At 42.6% G+C, this 18813-nt stretch overlaps 1 protein-coding gene across 1 annotated transcript in view; it reads left to right on the plus strand.

Annotated features, from left to right (window-relative positions):
* The window catches only part of LOC149302544 (GPI ethanolamine phosphate transferase 1-like), a 130394-nt gene that overhangs the window by 48254 nt on the left and 63327 nt on the right, over window positions 1–18813 (plus strand). Inside the window, exons 13-16 of the mRNA XM_089482227.1 lie at window positions 1654–1836; window positions 15206–15345; window positions 17913–18012; window positions 18453–18545. Of these exons, the coding sequence (XP_089338353.1) occupies window positions 1654–1836; window positions 15206–15345; window positions 17913–18012; window positions 18453–18545 (516 nt within the window). The remainder of the gene's footprint in view (window positions 1–1653; window positions 1837–15205; window positions 15346–17912; window positions 18013–18452; window positions 18546–18813) is intronic.

Genomic DNA, 18813 nt, shown 5'->3' on the forward strand with positions numbered 1-18813 from the left:
AATAAATTGCTCCACATAAGAATTTTAAGGCAGCTGGTTTAATGGGATTATGTGGTACAAACATTCCTCTGTGTAAGGAAATGTGAAATAACCTGCATTATATACACTATATAAATTTAATTACACAAACTTTTTTTTAATATAACCGACAACAATGACCTAGAACTGGAAAATTCACTTATCTCTCTTTTGCTTCCCACTAAATTAACAATCCTAGAAATAACCTTGTCCATCGTGTCTTATTCTATCTTCATTTATAAGATAAAGCCAGTTTGCAGGTAAGTTTGTAAGAGAGTTGCAGAGTAAAAGTTCCTGTTTACATATGCATTTTGAAGTTCCAAACCCATTGAGCTTCTCCTGTAAAAGGGACTGTTGACCCTACATAAGAGCAGATGTAAATTTACATTGCTCTGTTTTATTTATTGTCTAATGGCAATATAAGATATATATAATGTTAATAAATGCTATCTGAATAATTTGAAGGTAATTACTTTAGGTTAATACTTAGTTTGCTTGGATTATGATCTTGTAAAAATGCCTAGCTAATTTTAATTTCTAAATTTTGTTTCATTTCCTTGTCAAGGATATTAATGTTGACCCCCTAGTTGGCCTGAATTAGTTGGTGGATTATTTGAAAGAGCAATGTGGTAATTCCTGGTTTCTCACAATGCTTATTTGGCTAGTAAATAAAACATAAAGCTAAAAAATATTTCTCTTAGTCATATGTTGGGCAGAGAGGTAGGGTAAAGCTTTCAATACAGAAGTTTATACCTTGAAATGACAACATCTTAAATACATAGGACATAGGGACAGTGGTCTAGATGATTAACGTAAAATGTTTAGTTAATCCACAGTAAATGTGGATCCATGATAGAGATGGGGTATAAGATTAGTGGAGCAAGAATTAGTTGTATCAGGTTAATGGCAAGAAAAGGATGAATTAAACAAATAATAAATGTTTACAAAATGCATTTCTAGCCTGTGATATATTTCAGAAATGATCCTGATTTCTGTCTTATTTCCTCCTAATTGGTGGTAACCCAAAGACTGAAAAGTAAATAGAAATGGCAGGAAGAAAACTCTTATCTATTAAAAACCAAATGTTCATTTAAATGCTATTCAAATAAATTAATCGACATCAAACCAAACAGAGAAACAGTCTGGGCTAGATACCAGCATTATGTTTCTGCATACAAGTATACCTAATCACCGTTACACTATTTGTCAGCCCAATAAGAGAACGGTAAGAAAGGCTTATCAGTTCAAAATATGGGCATGGTGATAGGTCATAATGCAGCTATTAATGCAGTTAGTATGAACCCTGTGTACAGTAATTCTGAAATTAATCTATATGGCCTTGGCCGTGGTGGTCTACAGACCACATTTCTGGCTCTTTTGGTTCATCTGTCCACAGCTGGGCAAAAGACAGACCCGAAACACGTTTTACTATTTAGCATAGCTTTGTCTGGGAGATCAGGAACTATGTTTTGGCTAAGTACCTGGTAGCGACATATGAGAACCATTTAGCCTGTCTAGTATCCACAGTTTTCCTGATGATTTTTCACAAGAGTGATCTGTGAATTAAGTATGTGGTATAAATATGAACTGAATCCATATCTTTAACGTAAGCTGAACCTTTCATCTTCTTTTCAGATGACTTTGTGCAGATCTCTGATCGACCTTGCTTTAGAAGGCCTCTCGTATTATCACACCTACGACAGATTTTTCCTTGGTATAAGTGTTGTCATGGGGTTTGCTGGTTGGATCTCTTACATAATTGTAACGCTTATAAAAGCACAAAGTGATAAGATTCAATCTTCTTCAAATTCTAACAAGGTAAGAAACATTTCCTTAATTTCTGAATAAAAAAATGAGTTTAAACTGTGTTTTTTTTGTTTGTCTCAGAACCAGGGTCTTTTAAATAAGGAGCATTTGGGGTTGTAACTCTCTCGTTCTATTAGCAACCACTATCTGTGTTTAATCACGATGCCAATTACACCTGTGAAGTTTGTAAGGAATATTACTAATATAAAAACTATGGAAATAATATTACTAAATTCCTTTACAAATACTTCCTGATGGCTCTGCTTGCTGTATATCTTGCACATGTAATAAAAGAAATGGTAGATTTAAACCATTGACTACAATTGACTTGCCCAGCACATCATGACTTTAAAGGGGCAAAAAAAGCATCTATGATCGCCCCCCCCCCCCCCAAACAGTGTTGCTCTAATGGCTTGGTGATTCAGCAACACCGAGATCTGCAGCAGGGGCCCCTCCCCTGGATATATATATTATATATATATATATATATATATATATATATATATATAAATATAATCTCTCTCTCTCTCTGACCGCTCAGTTCATGTCTTAAAATTTTTATTTGTTATGCAGCCGTGGTCAACATTATAGTGAACAGCAGCAACCTGTTAAACATTTGTAAAAATGCACAAATTATTATTATATAACACAAGTCTTATGCCAGTTATGGTTTGTACTTTCGTAGTCTTCTGTGTATTGCAGCCCCACAATTATGTCTCATTAACAATGCTCATTATACTGGAGCCCAGTGATTATACCAATTACTCTGATTCTTAAGATGCATGCACCAATCCCCCCCCCAATCTTATTTAAACAGCACATTTAAAACAAATATGTGGGGCGTGTCTGGCCGCCGAGGAAGATGGCCGCATGAGCTAGTTGCTCCGCCCCTGCTCGCTCGTTCTCCTACTATCCTTGACCGCTACACTAGCATGGGACGCAATAAGAAGATGGTCTCTGACCCCTCTCCTGCCGTGGATCGTCACCGGTCCTCCTTGGCCTCTCTCCGCGAATACTTTCGTACCCCGGCTGACTTGGCCTCGCAGGCCTCAGGGGACCACGAGGCTGCATCTCCAGCCAGCTCTTCCTCTGCGGAGGAATCGGCCTCCATCACGCATCCACCTCCATCATCTCACCCTCCAGAGGTTGTGCAGCTATTCTCCTCGGCACCATGGAAGGCTGACTTCTCTCTTCTCATCGCCGAACTCAAGCAGGTGGTCCGCGACGAAGTATCGGCCCTGCGCACGGATCTATCTGCTCTGGAACAGAGGGTCCTGACCTTGGAGGATTCGGCGACTCAGCAGAAACTTGCCATCGCATCCACTCAACGCCTTGGTGACTGCCACGCGACTTACCTCAGGGAGCTGCATCGGCGGGTCGAGGATATCGACAATCGTAGCCGGAGGCAGAACGTTCGGGTCAGAGGGGTCCCAGAATCGGATGTGCCGGAGGACGTCATTGGCCTGCTTGGAGAGATCTTCAATGGCCTCCTGGACCGCCCGTTGGACACTCCCGTGCCTGCAGATAGGGCTCATCGCGCCCTGCGCCCCCGTGGAGATCCGGGGTCCCCTCCTAGGGACATAATTTGCCATCTGACTGACTTTCGCCTCAAGGAAACCATCATGGCCCGCGCCAGGGAGGTTGGTGAATGGTCCTTTCATGGACACCCAATTTCCTTTTACCAGGACCTCTCCGACCTGACGCTTCAGGCGAGGCGGGCTCTACGTCCCCTACTATCTGAGTTACGGCGGCTCCGCATACCATACCGCTGGGGTTACCCATTCGCCTTAGTAATCAGGCATGCCAACCGGTCCCTGACTATCCGATACCACCACGATATCCCGGAGGTGCTTCGCTACTTGGCCCTGCCGGACCTCCAGATCCCTGACTGGGTGGATCTGTCTGCGGCTCCTGGCCGACTCGCCGGTCCACCACCCGGGCCTCGTAGACTTCGGCGCCCTGACACGCGACGAAGCTCTCCGCTTGACCCTCCTGCCTTAATGGCCTCTCGACGTATGGGCCCGGTAGTGGAGTAGAGGATTTTGCACCACACTCAATACCTACCTGTCGTGGCAATTTCTTTCTGTTTATTTATTTGGACTGTACTGTCCTGTTTATTTATTTATGGGGTTTTTTTTTTTTTGTTTTTCTTTTTTCCTCCCCCCTGTTTATTTGTTCATAGGAGGTTTCGTGCCTCTACAATTGCTTGGTCCCCAGAGCCCTTCTGCCGCCCCCACCTTTCGCGTGGGTTTGGGGGATTGGGGTGACGTGTCCGCATGGTACCTTCCGTTGCTCGTGTCTGCCGGACCCCCCCCTGCTTATATGCGTGTATAGTGGTATGATTTTCTGTTTATCTTTGAGTTATATCCACGCACACCCACACACGACACTGCGGCTATGGGCGCCTGAGTTCTCACACACACACCCCCCCCCTACATAGGCAGAGCCTATATCCTGTGCCTGTACCTGCGGGCATTGCCCATACCACACCACACTAGTATGCCTGCCTATACATATCTATGTGGGCTGGCGTGGATCGCTCTGCCTGCGCGGATGCGTCGCCTCCTTTCGCTGTTTATATGTATGCATAGTGGTACCTCATGCGCGCTGGTTGTCCTCTGGCCTCTACATAGGTAGTGTATATCTCCTGTGCCTGTACCTGCGGGCTGTACGCACATTGCATTACACTTGTATGCCTGCCTCTACATATTCTACATATTTTTTTCATTTTTTTTACATATATATATACTCCCAACTATACAGCCCAGACAGCGCTCACTCTTCGCCACGTTTGGACTGTTATCACACGGTGCCACCTCCTGCGGGTTTATTGCCTTTGGGCCCCTACATGGGCAGGGCCTGTATCCTGTGCCTGTGCCTGCGGGCATTGCACATACCACGTCACACTTGTATGCCTGCCTATACATATCTATGTTGGCTGGCGTGGATCGCTCTGCCTGCGCGGATGCTTTCCTTTCGCTGATTTTATGTGTGCATAGTGGTATGATTTCTGTTTGTCTTTGAGTTGTCATATTGCAGTCATGGCCACCTGAGTTCTCACACACACGCACACACACACACACGCACGCATGCACACCCACACCCCCCTCCCACCCCCCCCTTTATTTTTTCTTCTCTTTCTCTTTTATATGTATTGATCCATATAACTTGCATTTATTTTGTAGCGGCTAGAGGATGCATTGTTCTCGGCTTCGGTGCATGCGTCCTGTTTGTCCTGCCCTTTACACTCTCACACATGTAGAACCTCTGCCCCGAGCCTCCATTCGCGCGCGATGCTTGCACCTCACCGCACATACGTTTCTACTTACACGGGGATGACCCCTGAGTCATGGCTGCCTTCTGGCCTCCTCATTTCCTTTGCCTCTGCACGGGCAGTGCCTCTGTCTTACGCCTGTGCCTGCGGGCAATTCACACACCACATCGCATTAGCGTACCTCCACATGTGTTGATGTATTGTTATATATATGCATGTACATTAATATATCTATATATATATCAATGTTTATTTACTTTTATTTTGTTATTATTTTTATGGCCACGACACTTGGCCTTTCCTCTCCACGATGACAACTTCTGAGGTTTCTATGATGTCCCCTTTCGATTGTGTTGTTTTGGTTCGCATAGCGGTCTTTTTGTTATCGCTTTTGTTGCTCTTTCTAGTAAAAGGTAGCGGGCGGCGGCCCGCGCATGTTTCACTCACTTTTGTGTTTATTTTCTGTTCTGTTTGGTGGTTCCACCTTTCCTTACGGATTCGACATCTCCCCTGCACAGGGACGCCCTGTTGCTGTCGGGTGTATACTACCCGTCGGGCGCCGTTGGTGTATTTCTTGTCCTGACCCTTGCCCTCCACGGTTCCCCCTCCTCCTGTTTTCCCTCCCTCCCTTCCTTCCTCCTCCTGCTTTCTCCTCTCGCTTCCCCCCCCTCTCTTACCCCCCCTTTTTTTTTTTTTTTTTGTGTGTTTGTTTGTTCAATGTCAACTCTACCCACCCTCGGGCTTAATCTGCTCTCACTTAATGTCAAGGGCCTCAACACCCCTGAGAAACACTCCTCCCTTTTCCGAGATCTTCACAGAGGTCGGGTAGACATCGCTTTTATTCAGGAGACTGACTTCCTGGCGTCTCGGGCTCCTAGGCTCTCCTGCCGCTCCCACCCCACCGTTTTTTTTCAGTAATAACCCATTGGCAAAATCTAAGGGAGTGGCGATTCTTTTCACTGCCCAGTTACCCTTCCACACCTCAGGCGTCGTAGCTGACCCCGAGGGGAGGTATTTATTGGTTAAGGGCGTGATCGCGGATCAAATGTACATGCTGGTGAATGTCTACCTCCCTAACCGAGGCCAACACCTCGCCCTTCGTTCTGTACTGCAGCAGCTTAATGGCTTTCAAGAAGGGATTCTAGTCCTAGGGGGTGACTTTAATGTAGCACTGTATCCGGCTTTAGACACCTCTTCAGGGACAACGCGGACCCCCCGCCACGTCCTCCGCAGGATCCATTCACTCCTTACCACTCACAGGCTGGTTGATTGTTGGAGGGCTCTCCATCCTGATACAAGAGACTACACTTTCTTTTCCATGCCGCACAACTCGTATTCCCGCATCGATTTCTTCTTTCTTCCTTGCCATTTCGCCAACCTCCTCCGCCGCTCTTCCATTGGGGCGACGACCTGGTCGGACCATGCCCCCCTGTCCCTCTCCCTGGCCTCCCCCCTCCCCCGTCCTACTGGGGGCTCCTGGCGTCTCAATGAATCTGTCTTATCGGACGTGCTGGCCCGCTCTGAGTCGCTTGAGGTCCTCCGCCATTATTGTCAGGATAACCTCCTCCAGGGTACCCCTGAGTTGACAGTCTGGGAAGCGCATAAATGCGTAATTAGAGGGCATTTTCTCAAGGAGTGCTCTAAGCGTAAACGCGCAGAGCAGGAGTGGATAGACAGTCTCTACGCCCAGATAGCCTTGGCAGAACAGGCGCACAAAACCTCGGTGTCTGGAAGCGACCTGCAGCTCCTCTTGTCTCTCCAGGGCGAGTTGGCCTCGATCCTCAATCGTCGACTGCACACTTCTTTTCTGAAAACCAAGGCAATATATTACGAGCATGGCAATAAGCCGGGTAAATATCTAGCTCGGGCTCGAGCGGTCTCCTTCACTCACACCCCTCCGATATCTTTCGCTGTTTCCAGAGTTATTACGAGGGACTCTACAACCTTCGCGTGACCCCCCCCGGCCCCGCACTTCCCAGTCAGTCCCTAGAAATCAGGTCGTATCTTCATAGGACCGTTAGACGGAAGATCACGTTGGACTCCCCAATCACACTGCCAGAGTTTCTCCTTGCCCTTAAGTCCTCCCCGGCTGGGAAATGCCCAGGCCCTGATGGGCTTCCCTTACGCTACTACTCGGAATTTAAAGATATTTTGGGCCCTCACGGGCGGTCGTATTCTGGATCATACTTTGTCTGCCGCGATTACTCTCATTCCAAAGGAGGGCAAGGACCCGGAGCAATGCAGCAGCTACCGCCCAATTTCATTGCTGAACAAGGATCTGAAACTGCTGGCCAAGATTCTTGCCAACCGAATCAAGCCTTTCATGCGCTCGCTGGTTCACCCGGATCAGACGGGCTTCATCCCCGGGCGTGAAGCCAGGGACAGCACTATCAGAGCCCTTTCACTTATGCATTACGCCAAGCACACCTCCACTCCGACTATGCTGCTCTCCACGGACGCTGAAAAAGGCCTTTGACAGGGTGGACAGCATGAAAGGCACATATGGGTTTCGGTCCCGGTTTGCTGACCTGGATTCGGTCCTTGTATTCCACTCCCTCAGCTCGCGTCCGGGTTAATGGCTCCCTCTCGGATTCCTTTGCTATCCGAAATGGGACGAGGCAGGGCTGCCCACTTTCCCCCCTGCTGTTCGTGCTCTCTGTTGAGCCCTTACTCCAAGCCGTGCGGATGAACCCTGATATATGTGGGTTGCGAGCTGGGGGTACCCATGATAAAATTTTAGGTTATGCGGATGACCTGCTGTTCGTTGTGTCCCGACCCCAGATCTCTCTCCCCAATATCCTCCGTGAGTTCTCTTTATATGGTGCTCTTACAAACTTCAAAATCAATGCCTCCAAGTCCGAAATATTGAACATAAACCTTCCTCATGAGGTGGTCTGTCCCTTGAGGACCTCGTTCCCTTTTACCTGGTGTAGCTCTAAGCTCAAATATCTCGGGACCTGGTTGTCGCCTGACTTCTCTCAACTATTCCACTATAACTTCTCACCCTTACTGACTACCCTTCTGTCTGATCTGAGGTCCTGGAAGTCGTTGACGATCTCTTGGTTGGGTCGTATTAATGTGCTCAAAATGAACGTCATGCCTCGTTTTCTGTATCTGTTTCAGACCCTCCCTATCGCTGTCCCCCCCTCTTTCTTCGCTTCTCTGTGCACGGCATTTCTTCGCTTTGTCTGGGGTTCTCGGGCCCCTAGGGTACGCCTTGCCACTCTAATTCTCCCCAAATTTAAGGGCGGTCTGGCCCTGCCTTGCCCTCGCACTTATTACAGGGCGTGCAATCTGCTACGTGTGCTGGAATGGTCCCACAGCCCGGCACACAAACAATGGGTGGCTGTTGAAACCGCCTTACTGGGCCTTCCTATGCGCTCTTTGCCATGGCTTCTACCCCCTACTGCTCGGGGAGCGGCTTTAACTCACCCCTTCATACGGGCCACTCTTGATGTCTGGTTTCAGGTTCTTAGGAAGACGCGCCTATCCTCAGTACCCTCGCCACTGACCCCTGTTCAGAATAACCCTGATTTCCCCCCTGGGATGGGTGGGGCCCTCTTCTCGGCCTCGTCTGGGGGCGGGAGGTCGGAGATCCGCACTTTCCTCTCCAACGAGGGTCTTAAGCCTCTGGTTCAGCTTTCCCTTCGCACGCCTCCCTCTTTTCTAGACGCGTTCCACTATGCTCAACTACGCAACTTTGTGCGGTCACTCCCCCGGAGACATGACATGTCGCGAGCACTCACAGTGTTTGAGGACCTGTGTGTTGCTGTTGAGCTCCCACCACATGGCATCTCATGACTATATGGTCTGCTCCTTGAGGCACTTAATCCGGTGCCCCCTGTGTTTATGGGACGTGGGAATCCGAGCTGCGGGTCGCTTTTACGACGGAACAATGGGAAAAGATATGTGTCTTCACTCATTGCTGCTCTAGGAGTACCAGCGACCAGGAAATGTCATACAAGCTGCTGGCCCTATGGTACCGACCCCCTGCCTTGACTTCTATATACCGCCCCGACGTGCCGAACAGGTGCTGGAGATGCGACGCCTCCCCAGGCTCTCTCCTGCATTTGTGGTGGCAGTGTCCTCGTATAGTTCCTTTCTGGAAATCTGTTCATACCCAGTTGCAACGCCTCACGGACCGTGTGGTCCCGTTCATGACCGAATTTTGTCTTCTCCTTCTTACCCCCCTCTCGGAGGTCTATTACGCGCCATCTTCTCACAGCAGCTAAGGCGCTCATCCCGCTGCACTGGGGTGATCCTGCCCCGCCTACCTTTAAGGAGTGGGTCCTCCGAGTTGAACAAACGAGGGTCCTGGAGGAGTTGCACCTGCTTGCCACGGGTGCGGAGGAGAGATATCAGAAGACTTGGTTTCACTGGCTGGAGTTTGTCGCAGGCCCCCTTATTCGCCCTCTATTGCATTAGTTCCAAAGAGATGTGTTCTCTTTGCGTTTGGTTGAGGTGGCCAGGTGAGGTAGTAGTTTTTGTTGTGGTGTTTGTGGGTTTTTTTTTTGTTTTGGTTTTTTTCCCTTTTCCCTCTCTCTTTCCTTCTTTGTGTTTCTTTTTTCTCTCTCTCACTCTCCTTCTTTCCCTCTCCCTTCCCTCCTCCCTGTGTTTCCCCCTCCCTCTCCCACTTTTGTGATTCCCCTTTAGTTTTGGGGCTGCTGAAACGAGAGCTCCTCTAGCTATCACGTCTGCAACAACACAGTGCCCTTTGTACTACCTTGCAAACCCTTATAATAGGGGTTATCGTATGTACCACTTTGCCCCTTGTCATATGGCTCTCTCGTGCACAAGTGCGCTGTTGTTATGTGACCTGCCCATTTTACAATGTACTGTCAACTATGTCTCTTGATGTGTGGCTCTCTCTACGCACAATGTGTGCTATCATAATGCACCCTGCCTCTTGTATTGAGCTATGTTACTGTAGGTCTCTTGTTGCGACCATTGTTTTCTGTTTTACCCCGCATTCCCCTTTTTTTCCTTCTGTATCCCCCTTTTCACTGCAAAAATTACAAAATAAAGAAATTTTTATTTACCCTAAAACAAATATGTATTGTTAAAAATGTCAACTTTGTGTTCACTTGGATCTTATATATAATTCATATTATGAATTCCAAGTCGGTTCAGTTCTCTTGAGTTTTTAAGTATAAATTGTTCTGCACCTGTGAAATGAAAGCTATTTCCCAATGTTGATTTAGGTCAAGTTGGCTATTTTTAGATTTCACAAGTAACGGAGCACAAGTTGTGTTTTCTACAAAAAATTACTCTTCATTCCTTGTTTAGAAAATTAGCCTGCTTGATACTGCTTAAGTGTCAAGAAACAGAGTAGGTCTCTCCATAGGTCTCCCAGAACAGCAATTATTATGGCCTCGGCATATATTTTGTTTTGTGATACTCCTACGCAGTTACGTTTTTTTTGTTTTAGCACATACAAGCTCTAAATTTCTGTCCTTGAAAACAATGGACCAAGTTTGAGTATCTGGTAGTATATTCAGTGGATTCCTTTCTTGTTTGCAATAAAAGTAATGAACAATTCTTTGTTTTTAGAGATTCCTTTGAATATTTCTGAAGGAAATAAAGTTTACATGCATGTGCTCTAATGTTAGGGGTGGGAGGAGTGGAGAAATGAAGTAAAACACTTATTCTTATGGTTTAAACTAAACGTTTATAACAATTGGATGCGTCAGTTTTTTTATGCATGTCCAAAATGTGAAAATAGTTAAAGATAAATTTATGAAAAAGGTAGCGAAGTTCCAAAATCTGTTATTCTTCCATTATATGCCTGCATGCAGCATCCAGTCATTGCACCTCATAACATTATCAGACTATTCCTCAGGAACCTCAGTGATCATCAGTTCAGAGGTTATTTTGCAATAGGAAAATATATATTAAGACCATGGTCCTAATACACAGGATGAAGACCCATGAGTGAATATATATATATATATATATATATATATATATATATATATATATATATATATATATATAAACAATTTAGGAGGAGTATTTGCTACATGGGTGATATGGTGTAGAACGACTTGCAACTACATACATACTACACTGTTTTTGTTTCTTTGATTTCCCGTTTATGGTATGGGGTAAATCACCTGATGGAATATGGAAATAATTTTGCCTTATGTCCATTATTACTCACGAAGGACCACAATTGACTAATGTGTAACACATTTAGGAAACAAGTGACAATGTTAAACAACACACTTCAAGCTCAATTTGCATTGTAACAACAATTTTCTCCAACAGTTCACTGTGAGGTTTATGGGGGTCTTGGCATATATACCATTGGATGCAGTTAATGTCCAGGTCCTACCTAATCATGCGTTAATTTCAAAATGATCCGTTATAGAGTCACAGCATTTACACCAACGGTACCATCATCTGATGCAGCAGTGCCCATTAAAGAGTAACATAATTATTGTTAGTTTATTTGAAATACTATTTATTGCCATGCTTCTCTTAGTCCTAAATAGATAAAATTTGACTCTGTATAAGTTTGATTTTTAAATTAAGCAGTACCCAAAGATGGTGTAAAACTGCAGCACAGATATTTAGCTGGCAGGAAGAACAGACAAGAACAGGGCCACGGCAGCTACACTACACAAAGCTTAAGATAACAGCGTGTTTGTGGCAAAGCCTTGTTTTAATACAGTCCCTGGTTGTTATTTTACATTAGAAACTATTTGAATTACAAACAGCTTAGATGTGTTGAGATGACAGATGCATTTGGAAAATATGAGTAACAGACAGACTGGCGAGCAAATGCCTTAAATTGTTTCACTAAGTAAGATATGCAGTGTTCAAAATGAATGTGTTAAATCTATTCTCCCAATAAAAGGATGTTTTCAATGTGATTAACTTTTCTTTTGAAGGCACCGGCAGCTTCTACAGTTGTTCTTGCTGTAAAAGTGGCCTTAAAACTAGCCCAGTATTATCAGACCTTCCAAACTTATTGCAAATTATGAGATGTTTACACTACTGTTTGGGTGTTTTCATAGAAAATTTCTAGCTGTGCTAACATGGTAGCAAAAGGTTTTTCTAATGACCAATTAGGCTTTTTCAACGTAAACTTGGATTACCACAAGGAGGAACACAACAAAGATGGTTGCTGATAAAGGGCCTCTGTAAGCCTACGCTAGCTCCAGCTACAATAGTCATTTACAACATTAACAATGTCTACACTGTATTTCTGATCTATTAGATGTATTTTGAATGGACAAAATTAGCTTTTCCTTTAAAACCAAACTTTCAAACCATAGTGTATATCCCCTTAACGACCAGTCTTTTTTTTTCTTTTTGTACCCTTCGTGGTCAAAGCTGTTTTAACATTTTTGCAGTGTTCATTTAGCGTAAAAAGGACTTTTTGTAGATGCCATTATTTTGATCATATCACCTAATTTACTATAAAAAATATTGAAAAATTTCATCTGCCAAAAACTTCTAAATAGATTTTGATATTTGTCCACAGTTTAGAAATACCCAATGTTTTTTTGTTTTGTTTTATTTTATTTTTGCAAGTTAAAGGGCAATAAGTATGAGTATGAGTAGCGTTTTGCTATTTCAAAACCATTTTTTTCAGATCTGATAATACTGCCTTCATATCCTATTTGGGACATCTTTCAAGCTGGCCAATTCAATCTACCCCATCAAACCTTATATTTTTGCAGCAGCTGGCCCATCTCTCCAACGGCAGCAGGAGCACCAGTTTTAGAAGGGCATTGATGGGCCAAATGAACTGACTGACTACGGAGTCAATCCGTTTGGGGTCTCCTCCTGGGTCAGTCCTATTCGGAAGGAGGAGAAATGTGACGGAACCCTCCATCACTGGGGCCACTGGAGAGGCCTGAGAGCCAGCCTCCTCCATATTCTGTCTGCCAGAGATAATCCCCTCAGCAAGTGATGGGATGATATCCTGCTAGGGGTAGCCACAGAAGTATTTACAAAGCCAGGGCACATAGCCAATGTTTAAGTCAGTAAAGTTCCACCACTACAGACATTTACTCCGACCAAATCCTGGAACTGGAACAGTAATAGATAGAAGAGGTTGGGACCCTATTGTATTGTTAATCCCTTAACTGACCCTGTTGTCTCTGGGAGGCAGATTAAGGGGGTGGTTTGTATCCCAATATCTTGTTTTATGTTAATGTTGCTTTGCTGGCTATATCCAACCATGTGTGTGAAAAATAAAGCATTTTGGTTATACCCTACACTGAGTCTCGGCTAGTGACTGGGAAACCAGGGAAAGAGTGTGTTGTCCCAGGCTAAGGGAGCACAGACAGCGGAGGTAGTCGGTCAGACTATCAAGATCCATGACAATTAACAAACATGTTTGTTTTATTAAATACATTGTCATCTGCTTGGCAACCACCATAATCATGTTATTTTTTAAGGAGATTTCAAAATATATAAAATTAAGTAGATGTGCAAAGTTTTGTTTCTTGAAAGCTGGCGATTTATCTTGGAGTTTAAAGGAATGTACAGAAAAAATTGCATTTTCAGACAAGTGAATTGGAATGAATGTACTTTTAACATAAGAGACATGCATAGTGAGGTCTGTATTCCCGAAACCCAGGCACGCTGCTTACATTCTTCAATTATTCAGACTGTCAGAAGTGTGCGTTCTGGAAGTTTATAGATAAGAAATAGCCGCCGACTCTATTGTTGTTTGCAGCTGTTTAGTATGGGTAAATCATTGCTTTGCTCTTTAAGTAACTTAGTTATGCCGTTAATTTCGTTGTCATCATTCATGTCTCTTTCATCTTCACACATTTTTTATGAAGCCAACTAAGTCCAGGTATTTTTTAATGGCAAAATTGTAGTGCACTTCAAATATAAAGTTTGGTTTTAGTACTAATTTTGGAAACCTGCTAATGGATTCTTTTCATTGACTTCTATATATTACCCTACATCACAGTACAGTTTTAAGCACCCCACATGGCAATCAGTTTGCTGGTGTGTGGTACCTGTTTCTTAAGTGTTATTGGAAGTCATTCGAAGGCATTGCTCTTCTGTAGCTTTAACATGCTTAAGGGTGCAAGCACCAGCAACAGAGGGTGTTTTTATTTACAGTAATGTTTCTAGTAGGAAAGCAACCCATTGTGTATGAGGAGTCCAGTCAAATATAAAAAAAAAAAATTAGAAAAATGACCCTTTAAATATATAAGGAAATTCTGGTCTAGGCAGCATGCTGGTCAGAACAGATGTATAGATTCAATTATATTTTAAGCTATTTTTGTATGTAGAAAGAGAACACACAAACTGTACAGCCTATGTGTATGTACACTATATGGAAATAAATATTGGGACACTTGACCATTACACCAACAGGTAAATAGATAGACAATAATATATAGTTGGTCCCCCTTTGGAGCTATAACAGCTTCCACTCTTCTGGGGAGGCTTTCCACAAGATGTTTGCCGATTCATCCAGTAGAGCATTTGTAAAGTCAGTAGGAGTCCTGGCTTGCAATCTCCATTCCAGTTCCTCTCAAAGGTGTTCGATGGTGTTGAGGTCATGGCTCTGTGCGAGCCGGTCTTCTCCCACACCAAACTCATCCAACCATGTCTTTATGGACCTGGCTTTGTGCACCGCGGCACAATCATGCTGCAATAGAAAACGGCCTTCCCCAAACTGTTCCCACAAAGTTGGAACCATAGAATTGTCCAACATGTCTTGGTATGTCATCTTCACCATACTAAGACATTTTGGACAATGTTACGCTATCTCTTATCTGTTCTGTGTTGTTGCACAAAGCATGTGGTGTAACATCTCACAGAATACAGGTGTAAAATCTGTAGATTTTACAAGCAATACCATATTTGCTTGACTCTTTGATGACGTTATAAGATGTCTCCCCAAACTTTGGATCTTAATGAAAGAAAAAAGGCCTAAATATAAGATGACCCTATTTTTCTAGCTTTCAGATTTTCAGCTTTCATATCTCCTTCTAATTATTGTAATTACTGTATTTCTTATACAGTATAGTGATAAAGAACCTGTCAATTTTTTTGTAAATAAATGACGACAGTAGGCAATTCCAAATATTTTACTGGTGTAAATATTTTTCCATTGATTTTCTCTTGCAGGAAGCACCATCTGATTCACGTTATGGATTTACTGGGCTTGGACTTTTTATCTCCTTCTTCCTGATGATTCAGTCATGCCCTTGGACCTACTATGTTTATTGTCTCTTACCCATTCCAGTTTGGCATGCTGTTTCTAAAGAGTAGGTTGAGTTTCAAATGAGTTTTAACAATGCACATTTGTCTTATTTTAACTTTCCTGTCTTCTGAGTCACAATCCTCAAGAGCAGCTACATTTTCTGCAACATAAATTACGTTTGAACTTGGGAGCAAACAATTTCTGAAGTAAAGAAAGTAGAAGTTCTGTGCAGTTTCAAAAGAATGACATTTTAAGTACTGAAAAGTCTTAAGTTAGACATATCTAAAAGTGCTCCTACATCAGCAATTTAATTATAACTCTGGTATTTGTTATGATGCATAAACTATAGGCACATTTCATAAGGTTTCTAATGTGCCTTAGCCTCACTGCCTACCTATGTGGGTTCCTCTTACTCTCTGACCACTCATGTGTAGAAGGGCCTTCTCTTTTGGGTATAGCTCTCATTTTCTGTCTTGTGGCTGCTATATGAAGAGGAGACTCCAGGCAAGCATTTCCTCCACTGACCTACCTCTTTTTTTACAAACTCAGAAATTTTGGTGTGTATGAGTTTATTACAATGTTTTATAGTCCTAAAAGACACAATAAGACTCAATAGTATTTTATTTATTTAGTACTTTTATTAAATTTCTGAAATAAAAACATTCTAAAAGCCATAGTCCAGTATCTGTCGGTCGCACCGCACCGCACCGCACCTCTGGCTTTTTTAAACTCCTCTGGTATAGGGGGTTTATGGGATTTGATTATGGTAGCATAAATAAAGCTATAGGAAAATGTAGACGTATCTTATGACTCATACAAGAAAAGTTCAAAAGCTTTATAGAGCTGTCCAAGACATTGAAGCCAGGGGTTCATAATTCTGGATCTGAGATCACGGAGTTGTAGAGACTGCTAAACACTGACTTAATCAAAATGCAGTTTTAACTCTGGTGTAATAAAAAAAAGTCCACTGCATTACGTGCCCTATGGTTTGCTTTGGCGATAATTTGAGGAGACTTTGATACATGAGCTCAATCCCAAGTTGGTTGCGCACATCTGACTCTAAATAAAACAATGGCTACGAATAAACGAGGAAACGTTGGTTGTAAAAATCCCTTCTGTGAATAGATGTTCTCTTTTTATGATTTCAGTTGTGCCCATGACCTTATGAAGAAGTCGTATAGAACAACTGTGTTTAGTATGAGTTATTAACTAATTGTGTCTTGTGGCATGAGCCATAATTCTTGTTGCTGAGCTCAGCTGATCATGTTTAGATGGTGTCTAGAAGACATGCCAGACTCAGAGTTAGCTTTGCCTTTTTCCTCATTACATTTCCTGATAATACATGGCAGTGCTTAAGGGTTGATTCAAAGCATTAACATTTGTTTCCTCACTAGCTGTAATGCATCACAGGTAAAATATGGCACATTTGTTTGTCAAACCCTTTCCCAGTTAAAACACAGATACATTAATTTTATTCTAAAATTGCTTTTTTTTTCGAAGCAGTGTGGCAGGAATGATTCAAAAGAACCTAAATCTTTTGGCTTTCAGCATCCTGTGTCTGCCATGAGTTGCTTACTCAAAAGTTGCTGAACAAAGTCAACAATTAGACCAATAAATAATAATGGAAACTGTAGTACCACTTTAAAAAAAAATGGTAGCAGAGAAGACTCGGCCAACTTTAGACCAGTGCATCTTATGTCAGTAGTTGGGAAATTAAAGGAGACCATGCTAAAGGATAGGATTGTTAAGTAATTAGAAGTTAATGTTTTGCTTCAGAGCATGGGTTTACTACAGGAAGATCCTGTCAAACTAACCTAATTTATTTTGACTGGGTAACTAAGACTTTTAAATAAATTGCAGTCGTTGGGTATGGATGCCAGACTAGCTGAATGGATAATCCAATGGTTGAGTGACAGGAGGCAGAAGGTTGTAGTTAACGGTGTATATTCAGAGGAAGGACTTGTCACTAGTGGGGTACCTGGGGAATCCAGTATTAGGAACAGTGCTTTTAAATAATTTTATTAGTGATATTATAGAAGCACTTAATGGTGTGGTATGTATTTTTGCAGATGGTAGAAAGGTCTGCATTGGAGAGAGCTCAGAGGAGGGGCTATGAAAATGGTATTTGGTTTGCAGGTTAGAAATTATCAGTAAAATAATAAATGATCTTTAATATGTACAGCTTGGAGAGAGGAGAGGTGCGATAAAAACTTTTAAATACTTAAAGGGATTTAACAAAGCTTATTTGAAAGGAGGATCAATATTAGAATAATAGGTCATAGGCTAAAACTAGAGGGTGAAGGGTTTAGAGATAATGTAAGGAAGTTCTACTTTACTGAGTGGGTAGTAGATAAATGGAATAGTCACCCAGCAGAAGCGGTAGAGGTTAATAATGTGAGGGAATTCAAACATGGGATAGGCTTAAACCTATCCTCACTATGGGACCAGACCAAGGACTGATAGGGGTTTGAATCCCTTACATCAGGAAAAATGGGCTGAATGGTTCTTATCTGACATCATATTCTACATTTCTATGTTAAATAAATACACTTTTCAGTGCTGCGGAATGATGGCGCTATATAAAACAATAAATAATAATTTGTTAATGTTTTATATTTTTTTCTTTCTCAGAATGGGGATACTGTACAACGTCATAAAGTACGTATCATCTGTTCCATTGCGTAGGACACTGGGATTTCTTCTAATTGTTACTGTAGGAGTTGAAATTTTGGTAAGTAATATTGTTTTTACTACTTTAAACACACATGAAATGGTGAAAATTTAGCCTCTCAACTAAAAGAAGAGTTGGTAGGAGAGACAGCAGGAGAACTGTGGTTTCAAGTCTCCTCACCCATTACGTTATGCATTATACAGGGCCAGATCATCCTTTCTTGCTGGAGAAGGTTGTTAGCGTTGGTACTTCATAATCAGTAATGAAGGAGTCAAAGCCTAAATTGTCCTGCCAACTCTCCTGCTGCAGTCTTAATGACGTTCGTAGAAAACATGATGCATCTACTGAGAAAATGTGTTTTGCACCAAATTAAGATGATGTAGTTAAGATACTTTTTCAAAATGACAAATGAAAAAGCATTGTTCATACTTAATGTTAAAGTATTACATGACATATTAAAATGTTTAACTGATTTTCTCTTTTGTCTGTTTAACATATAGGTCCTTAGTTTCTTCTACCGTTCTGTCCTTACGGTGGGCCTGATTGCTTTTGCTTGTTGGCCAGGGATGAGAAACATGGCTACTGAATCCAAGGTAATACTTCTTTATTCTAAGTTATTTGTTCTTGCAACCATATATTGTATATTTTAACCCCTTAATGACAAAGCCCGTACATGGGCAACAACCTATCATTGCCTGATTTTGTGTTAGCTTCCTGTCAAAAATAGTTTTACATCATTTAAAGAACATCAGCAGATTCCATAGCAGTAATTTATCAATAAGAGCGAGTTTACATATGGGACCCTGCATTTAGTCATATAAATGTTCAATTCAACAGAATAGATAAAATAACACATTACAT

Source organism: Sceloporus occidentalis, unplaced genomic scaffold (genome assembly GCF_023333645.1).
Source record: "Sceloporus occidentalis isolate IW3139 unplaced genomic scaffold, rSceOcc1.0.p SCAF_18, whole genome shotgun sequence".
NCBI classification, from domain to species: domain Eukaryota; kingdom Metazoa; phylum Chordata; class Lepidosauria; order Squamata; family Phrynosomatidae; genus Sceloporus; species Sceloporus occidentalis.